At 38.2% G+C, this 10,601-nt stretch overlaps 1 protein-coding gene across 1 annotated transcript in view; it reads right to left on the reverse strand.

Annotated features, from left to right (window-relative positions):
* Nucleotides 1–8,799, reverse strand: part of LOC137290739 (trimeric intracellular cation channel type 1B.1-like) — a 38,223-nt gene extending 29,424 nt beyond the window's left edge. The window contains exon 1 of the mRNA XM_067821855.1: nt 8,561–8,799. Within this exon, the coding sequence (XP_067677956.1) occupies nt 8,561–8,681 (121 nt within the window). The 5' untranslated portion in view covers nt 8,682–8,799. The remainder of the gene's footprint in view (nt 1–8,560) is intronic.
* Between the last annotated feature and the right edge of the window lie 1,802 nt (nt 8,800–10,601).

Consider the following 10,601-nt stretch of genomic DNA (forward strand, 5'->3'; position numbering starts at 1 on the left):
ATAAAAGGCGACTATTGTAAGAGGCAACTAATGTGATCAGGTGGTCAGGCTCGCTGAGTTGGTTGACACATGTCATCGGTTCCCAATTGTGCAGATCAAAGCTCATGCTGTTGGTCACTGGATTGTTTGGTCCAGATTTCATTATTTAGAGATCACCGCCACATAGGTGGAAAATTGGTGAGTGCAACATAAAAACTAAACTCACTCACTAACTCACTCACTCACTAACTCACTCACTCAATAATTGTATCACCACTCACCCTTTTGAAATAGTGTGATTTGTCTGGTCCTTATATATCCTTTTTCATTTCTGCTCATAATTGTTTTTTTTTTAAATACGCATTGTACACATATTGTATACATATTGATAATCAATCTATATTCAAGTCAGGATTATCAATTTGTATGAGGCATTTCAATAGCCAGCCCCAGTACTGACAAGACAATAGTGTGATGATAGGAACTTTGTGTGTAATGAGATAAACATACCTACTGAATCATCAAATGCTGTGTGCATGGTATGGATCCTTGAACATCACAATGACTACAACAAATTCTACCCTTGAGCTGGGTAAATAACTAGTAATTGTGTATTGATCGTTACAAATTTAATGAGAGGGGTGTGGTGATTAGGGACAATGTTGCATTTGAGACTCTTTCAATTAAATGCTTGCATATGGGACCATGAACTGTGTGGACTTTTGTTGTGTGTGCCACTGCAATTCCATGCAATAGATCAACATTTTGACTAACTCCAAGCAGATAGTCCTTGTTTTATCTTCTTCAAGCTGAACATCAGGCAGTGAAACCATGGAAACAATAAGTGTCACTTCAAAAAGATTGCTTATGTGTTAAACTACTGAGGCAGTGCCAAATTCTAACCATTTCAGATGATTAGAAACAGTTCATTTTATATTCCTACGTTTGCTCATGTATGTGTTAATTCCAGTTAGGCTGAAACAATCAGCATTTCTTTCTGTAAAGGATTGGGCCTTTGAACATAACATATTTTACAATCACCTCCTAACATCCATATCATTCCATATGGATGATGTAATCATGGCATCAGCTTTTAGTGAAGTAGAAAAGAAAATGTCAAGATACGAATCTGTATTCCACATGTTCGCCCTGTTCAATTCTTGCAGAGCTGTTCACTTGTATCCATGCTAGGAGGAAAGCACAAAACATTCCTCCTTTAAAAATGAAAATACAACCCTTCCACCCTACACACTTTGGGGATAAACATGATAAATGAGCACTTAAAATTTCTAAATAGCCTAATTAAAAGAGTGATAAAAGACAAGAAAAGCATCATAACTGTTAGCATATCAGTGAAAGGTATCGTAACAAGATACAGTGTGATACAAGGTACAAGAACTCACAGCTCATTATGACATAACAGACCACACCTGAGACACATGATCAGCAAGTACATTTCTGTTATGCAACAGTCAAAACTAACACTACAAATAGACATCAACATGCTGAATAATATGTACTACAAAATCCCTGCATAATGATTTATAGTATTCTCAGAAATTATTGAGAATCATGTTGCGTCATGTAACTCATTACGTTTATTAACTTCTGGCGTTTTACTTACATAAACATGTTAAAACATCATCCTTTAACAGTCTCAGTCTTCTTTTAGTACTTTGTTAGACCTCCTCCCTCAGCAATGCATGCCTGAATACGCCTAGGCACACTACCCATCAAAGTTTGCAGGTAATCGTGTGACAGGGTATCCCAATATTGGACCACCTCGGCCTTCATATCTTCAATATTTCTCAGTCCCTTTTGGTTTATTCTGTCCTTCATGACTCCCCACACATTCTCAATAGGGTTTAGATCTGGGCTGTAACTGGGCCAGTCTAAAACTTGAACATTTTCACCCGACAACCACTGTTTTGTGTAGCGCGCAGTGTGTTTTGGGTCATTATCATGCTGGAAAATCCAATCATCTTCATACAATGTTTGTGCTGTCGGAAGAAGGTGACCATTTAGAATGTCAACATATCTTTCTTTTGTCAAGTTTCCCGTGAAAACACACAATGGCGTCACTCCGCGAGCCCATATGCCACCCCACATGTGAAACTTCGGGCTATGTTTTGGTCGCTGGTAGATAGGTTTGACAGTATCTTTGGTCCAAATTTTCACACAATTAGGGAAAAGCCAAACAGAACTTTCATCCGAAAAGAAAACATTATCCCAATCTTGATTTTCATGGGCCCGACACCAGTTTAAACGTTTTTCCTTTTGTGCATCTTTCATCAACGACGAGGGAATTCCACGTTTTTTCACCCAATTAAGTCTCTGTAATTCCTGCCTAACTGTTTCATTGCATACCTGAGGACTTCCTCTACTAATCATTTCATTTCTGATGTTCTCAACACTTTTCAATTTGCCCCTACTCACAATCTGCCCAAGTCTTCGGCGATCCATAACACTGAATTTCCTAGGCCGACCTGCCCGTTCTTTGTGCTCTATCCCGGTTCCTGTTTGAATATTCTTCAAAGTTCTGTATACTGTAGACAGAGGAATACCATGTCTACAAGCTAACACTTTAGCATCAGCCTCACCCCTTTCAAAATCATCTAGAATGAGCTTTCTTTTCTCTCTTGCTGTAAATTCTGCCATGGCAACACAGGAAGCCGTCTGCTCAGACAAGGGAGATAACTCTTGACGTAATGAGCTACCTTCTAAGCCTTCAAGAGTTGTTTCCCTTATTTAGTGTGCTTAGTGCATAGTGAAAGCCCCTTTTCCAATCTTAGCATCATTAGAAAAAAAACAAAGATTTTCTCAATAATTTCTGGGAACACTGTAATAGTAGTCATAGAATCCTCAGGGGGTCTTACCATTGTCATGCCATACAACTATGGCAACCATCATATGAAAGCATCATGTGTGTCATTGGGTGACAATCTGTTTGTCCCCATTTGACTCTAAGACAATTGCATAGCCATTCTATTTAACATGATTAATACTGATGAAACAGCAACTTTGCTGCAAACTTGTGTCAACATGCACCGGCTTGAGCCATGTCTATTCCTGGAACAACTTGCTGTTATCAAGACAGGGAACAAATAAGCAAAGGGGGTTACTTATCTCCTAATGTATAGTCATTCTTAGGAGTGTTTTGGCAACTTGTATAAGTTTAGCACCTCTTAATAAACGTGAATAAGAATACATCATGACTACAACAAGGTTACCTAGAGATGGATGTTCTGATACTGGTATATCAACACAGACAGAAGGTAAATTAATCGAGGACAGTAAGTGATACTGGTGCCATGCCAGTGTGTTATCTACTGCTGCAATGTGCAGTGTAGACTAACAGCTAGTCTCTGAAATGAACATATTTTACTGAAAAAACGTTCATAGTGAAAAAAAATAATATAATGATATGGAGCCCTGAGACTTTCTTCATTTTCAGAAGCTATGGAAATCTAGACTTGCCACATTTTCTAGGCTTGCGTGGGCTTTCTTGGATATACTTCAGGGTCTGTACAACAGACTATGTGCAGTGTAATGGTGCATCTACCATCTTGGTGATACAAGCATCCTAGCAATACAGGCACCCTAGTGATACAGGATCCAAAATACGCTGAACAGGACAGATCCTGAGCAATGCTTCTTTACAATCAATTTAGGGCAAGTCATTTCTTTGTGTGCCAGTTTATTCTACCACATACACATTACTTTGATAGCAGGTGTAACTACTTCTGTCGCCATTTAACCATTGTGTAAATAAAAGAACAGTTTTTCAGCCCTTCCAAAAAGCCTTACCTCATAATAAATTCCTATTATTTGTCATGTTTATAAGTAAATTAAATTTAGCATCATATGGATTCTTTCATTGTTTAACATCCCATAAATGTTTCTCTTACACTCAAGAATTGTAATTGATATCCATAAACATAATGCATAAATGAATGTGCTGCCTTGACCCCTCAGTTGGCAAATAAGATACTGGAGTACAGTGTACACTACAGACATGCCTGCATGCAGTAACACAAACATTTTAACATATGTGACATACATACTCCAGTATTAAGCATGTGAGGTGAGAGGCATATCTTAAATGGGATCACGCAATGGGGTGCCCTAGGCACTCAGCCAAGTCTTGTCTAGACTTCAAAGTTTGGTCTCTTCTGGAAGGACCCTTCTTCACTATCCATAACCTAGAGCTATCTGTACATCTAAAGTTACAACTCTTAGAACAATTAGTTTTGTCCTTCGGGGCCTCTTTGACAAGTGACTGTGTGACTTGTGTTGGAATGAATGACCTACAGCAAACAATCCAAGAGGATTAGACAGCTACAGGCAATGAAGAAAAACAATAAGCTTGACAGTTGTGGGATGTGTATGACTTGACAAGTTACACTCAAAATAGCTGCAAGGGACATTCATCATCCTGGTTAATTTACAACTTCAACTTGGGAAATTGTGGTGCAGATCACATGACACTCCCCTAACTGACCCAGATACAAGGTACTTCAATGCAGACAACCAGTATGTCAAATCACGAACTCCTGGTCTTTGTACAAAGTGAGACTCCACTGAATACATGCTACACACTGATGAACAACATTTACAAATACACATGCTAACTTCTTCATATAACTATGATGACACAAACACAGTCATAAGCACTAGTAAATACAACAATGGAACTGACTCATTCCAATATGAAACATTTTACTTGCCCAAACATGGGTTTAACTCTTAGCATAATTTTTCTGATGATTTCTGTGACGATTATCTCAACAATTTTATTGTGAGCTTACTAGATGAGGGCTTTGGTCACTAGTGGCTAAAATCATTGGCTTCTAGACATACTAGTATTCAGTTCTGAGTCTACAAACACAATCAGTCATACACTTTTGTGGAAAAGAATACTAAATTAACACATACTACTAGTGAGTATTGTTACAGTCTAAACCAATAATGATATATACGAAGAATGAAAGTAATGATCAAACTGACATCTACTGCTCCACAACCAGAGACCATGTAAGGGACGGTTTTTGCCACAACATAAACCATTGGGTATGAACATAGAGAATGGCCATTTCATACCCATGTAGGTAGTCTGTCTCACAGTCACTGGACCATATCATTTTCCCTTCTGCCTAGTCCTTTATGTAATGCTTAAGCCCTAAACAAAGCAAGTCTAGATTTCCACAAGTTACCTTCTCAATGGGGCTCCTTTTAGTTTAAAAGGAATCGTTCATTTCTTTCAAAATTATATATAATAAGAGACTAAATGTTAGTCTACCATGAAGTTAATCCCACCCAAGTCTCTGACAGTGACACAGGGGTTCATATCACTAAAAACTGCTGTCAAGTTACATACTCTCACTGACACCCCCACCTTAGTACAAAAGAAAACGAGTACTAAGACCCTGTCTGTGAGAGAACATACCTTGTTTGCAGCTTTTAGCATTACAAGCCCTTGTGGTGTCTGATATGGCACAATCACTTCTTGCCACTCAGCTGAAGGTTGTGGTGTCATGAAGCTGTAAACTTTTATGTTGACTGTAGCTCTAGCTTGAACACGTCCACAAACACAGTCTTGAATGTACATGTGAGATATTCATTTGATAGTTGATAAAAGGGAGCACTTACTGAATCCATTAACTGCAAGTAAAATTTGCTTTGAGGCTAAATTTGACATAAAGAGATTGGGAACAAACTTTTTAAGCAAAATGCCTTAGTACTGCCATAAGCAGCTTTATCATTCAGTGATGTTATTTGAAAATCTCAAAAAAGAAAGGTCAAAATTCCGAAATGATGCTAAAAAAGTACATATTGTTAATCCCCATTACCAGGGTTGCCATGGCAGCCATACTGAAAATCGAAACTTGAAATTCTTGAATGAATAAGCACATCATTACTTGATGGGAACATGTACATGACGACAGTGCATTATCATGGAACAGTGTGCTTACGATCGTGAACTCCTTCTAAATGGTGTGCTGGATGAGGTGGGTGAATAGTTCACAAAAAGTGTCTGAAGTCAGAAGAAATACTGTTCTATTTACTGGAAGAGAATAACTATGTCTTGGGTGGTCAGAGAGTCAGTGACACAGGGGCTTCTGAGTCTGAGCTGGGGGTTACAGCTAACCTGTGTCTAAGGGAGTCTAAACACTACTGCATAACATTTTCATTTTCTATTTATTTAAAGTTGAGACAATAAAAAGATCATAAATTCTTTGATGATACAAAATGCCATGTGCCCTACAACACCCTATGATAAATAAAATGACCAGACAGAGGGAAGTACTTTATCTTGCTAACTGAACTGACACTTATCTTGTTCACACATTTGCTGGATATTAGAGGAGGTATATGATATTGAAATTGACAGGCTTGCACTGGGGCTTAAGCTTATTCAGCCTAAATTGAAGTATTAGCTAAAAGTTGATGATAGGTTTACTTTCCAAAACAGATGTGGGCAATTTGTTCCAATATAAGGACATAACTTTTTCTTATTGTCTCTCACTATGTCTTAATGACAAGTTCTTGTACCCTCAGGCTAGGACTTATCTGTAAACCTCGTGTATTCACAGCCTGAACCATTTTGAATAGAATGTCTGAGACAAGGATTTTTGTTATTTTAGACTGGTGTCTTTCTCTAAGTTAGTACTGATTATGGTGTACCTAACGTTTCACATTCATGTTTTCATAATATCTTAATCCTAATATATCGCTTATTGTGGTAATAGTTAATCATGAAATTTTGCAAGAATTATTACTCCATGACAGCATGATGGTCAAGCAGGTCATGACATCATAAACTGCACATGACTAAAAATTATGTTTTTATTGACCTATGCACCCATCAAGGCTATTACACTCAGGGTATATATCTAAATGCGATGAATAACTGATAAAAAATATAAACATTTGTATACAGTTATGAATTCTTTTACATAACCTGAACATTTAAAGTTTTATAGCATGGATATCTCTAGATTCAAATACCATTGCGATTGACTGCAGAATTCCTCCCACCACCCCCACAAGCCTATACTTCCAGAACCCCCCCACACCACCCCCTCCCCCATCCTCCTTCTCCCCCGCCCCCAATCCTAAATTTCAGATAAACTGAATAGTGGTTAATCATTGATACATCTAATGGATTCCTGATCTCTGATCTGAGTAAATGCATTCCAGCTGGCTGGGTCATTAGTCAGTCATACTGAAGGATCATGTGTCCAGCATCTAAATGGACACAGTCACTCCCACTCCCACTGCACAAGTAGTTTTATGAATGGCCACGCACATGGTGTACATTTGTAATTAGCACAACAATACAACCACCATCATAGTACACTAATTTGTGATTCAGTTACTAATGATTTGGGGCCATCTGTTTCTTCTGCAATGATGCAATAAGTAGATGATACGTGTACATTGCATATGCAGAGCCAGTTGATATTGATTTGTTTAGGTATAGACCATACAATAGATGGTCTCTGGTTTAGGACAAAATTGACTGCATTTATAATGTGCTGTACGCAAAAGAAGAAAGGTTCCCTCAAGACATTTTCTTAGTGCTGGCACTTTTTAATAATCTTTCAAGCCATGGAAAAAGTATTCACTGAAATATATGTGAATAGAAAAGCAATAAAAATTAGACAAACCTATTAAATAATTCCTCTACTTTCAAGAAGGTGTTATGTTTGGTTGCCCTCTATATCTGTGTGATTTAAACATCATAATCATGACACTCAGTCTCTTAGTTACAATGTATTATTTCTCTATACAAGTATTATGATTCAAAAACTGCATGCTTATTATCAATACTAACAAAATCACCTGAAATATTGATGTGATTAAAAGGGAAACATGTTGAACACAATCAAAAATCAAAATGGCCATGGTGTTAGGCTAAAAACACACACATTCGCAAATGAATAGTAAATCTGTAGTAGTTGCTACACCAACTACCTTTTTTCAGTTCAGCAAAAAACATATTGATATCACACATCAATGTCTAAAAAAATCAGTAAGAAATAATCTTCAAAAACAAAACAGGATGCAACTGTATATCCCAGCAATGAAACAGTACAGGTTTTCAGACTGTTTGAGAACAACTATACCATGAAGCATTTTAAAAGTGATCTGAGACAATGAAGATTTCAATTTAGTTGAAAATAGTGTGAGATCGTTTATGTCCAAATTTGGCCTATATATAAAAAATCAATACAATTTTGAAAGAAAAAAACGTTCACAAAACAAGACTTTCATCGTGGAGAAAATGCTACTTTAAAAATATTACCATATGCAGAAAATATTGACATGTACTGTTATTGTATCACCTGACTCGACCAATAAAAGTCAAGCCCATTGACTCCAGTCAAAACGCTAGCAGACGAATTTTCATTTCAAGGCGAGCTGACAGGTAGGGATGCCAACCAAACTTTGCAATCACAATTAAGAAAACATGTCAAATAGAAATGTCTTAGCACGAACAGCACGTGCATTATGTTTTGGTGTCGGTTTCAGCGACTGCCAAAGATAGTTCTGGCAAGACAGAGCTCTGAATCCTCACCTTGCGGCATATCCTCTCGTACCGAACAGCACATTAGCACGTAATGTGCGATGTCGAAATAGGGGTACATTTTCAGTTTTGTAACCACCGTAGCGATATCCATGAATGTTTTTGGATCCATTGTTAACCACTCTAGCGCCAGTTTGATCGAAAATACGGGCCCACACGAAGGAGAAACCGGTGCTTCTTGGATGTCAAATTGACACTGGAGCCGGTGAACACTGATGCAGCGCCTCTTCCTATTTACAAGTTCGATAACTCTTGTGTTGTGGAGACCACTAGTGAATACATATTGCTCACGCAGGGTAGGGACATTTTACTTTGTTAACGCTTCGTTTAATACGTGATATGTCATGTTTCATTGTCGTTGAACATTAGCACACTATACAAACATATATTCAGTCAATCACATACCATTACGTACACACTTGTGCACCACAAGGCAAAAACTATCATGAACAAAGACCATATATTTTTTCTGGTTTAGTAGGGGAAGCGAAAGTTTCAACTTGATCGATTTTATGTAACATTTTTATATCTCTTAATGTGAAATTCCAAAAATCTCCTTACAACTCTTCTTTGAAATTCAGTCCAAATAAGAAGTAAATAAACTCTTGACTGTGACCGGACAAGTTTAAAAACGTACTTTCCCCAAGAAACAACCCGATAACACTTTCTAACACGTCTTACTTCTTTAATATCTTAAAACCGTTTCTCTTTCTCACAGTCCCTAACTTCACGCATTTGTCTTTAATCATTAGTTGAGTGGTATATCACCGATGACGTGTCATGCTCTAGTTTGTGATGACGTGTAATGCTCTAATTTGTGATGACGCGCAACGACCTAGGCCTTGGAGACTCGGAATATTCGGTTTTTCTGAAGCGCGTTTTCGTATCATTCGTAAGTAAAGTGAACGTCTGAAGAGCCGATATTAAATATCAGTTCCAGTTTTGGCCAGCTCTGCATGTATCTTAGTGCTCGATTTCTAAACCAGATCGCAGAAAGTATTCATTGACTGTACAGTGAAGCTTCAAAGAAACATTGTACTTCGCGATGCTCTCTAGCTGACAGATAGTGTCACAATATTCACTCAGAATGATTTCTATCTTAACGTTGTCTATAGTAAGAAGGGAAGATAACTCCACTGCCTGTACCCTCAAGCAGCGACACACGATTTTTTTATTACGTCTCGGTGGGACGCATAGGGTGAATCAGGAGGCGTAATTCCTCAATGATGTGCAGTCATTCGTATTAAATACATCTTCAAGAATAGTATCAAATTCCACACTATCAGTCTTGGGTACCCAGCCTCTTCATATCATGTGCTGAGGTGGGCTGTGAGGACATAAAGAGGATGTCATATCATGGATAATCTCAGAGTCTTCCTGATCATATGAGTGGTCAAGTCTTTACGTTGTATACGATACTCGTGCGTAACTATTGGTATTTCCTCTCGCTCGGGACATAATAACCCTAGGCACTCCTGTCGTAAACATGGTATGATATGGGCACGGATGTTATAATCAGTTTATTGCCAAAGTCGTCAAACAGAAGAAACTAAACCCAAATCTTCTTTCAAACATAGGCGGGGTGCCCGACGTCGCCGCATGCAGAAAGCACTTGGTCACAGAGGAAACGTGATGTTAATTGATGCACTCTTCATGACATCACGTCACCATGACATTTTACTGATATTTTGCCTGAGGGCATTGTATGAAACATAGGTAACAAAAATGGCATTTTTCGATCGTCGGATCTTATGGCATTTGGAGCAGAACGAAAGTGCTGTACAAGGTTAGTTGAGTGATGTTTGAGATCACACATCACAGTGTGCACCATGTTTACGAGATCTTACATAAACTGCACGAGAGCGGCCTCTGTGCCAGTGCAGGCTGCTTTAGGATGCCCTTACCGTCTTGAGATGACTGGGTTCTCCAACATTCCCGTTGGCTTCTATTAGTTGGTCCTTACAACCTACTGACTCAATGTGTCTGTGTATATGGCGTGAAGATCTGAGATAGAAGTAATCTTCAGAAACCT

This window comes from Haliotis asinina, chromosome 7 (genome assembly GCF_037392515.1).
Source record: "Haliotis asinina isolate JCU_RB_2024 chromosome 7, JCU_Hal_asi_v2, whole genome shotgun sequence".
In the NCBI taxonomy this organism is placed as follows: Eukaryota; Metazoa; Mollusca; class Gastropoda; order Lepetellida; family Haliotidae; genus Haliotis; species Haliotis asinina.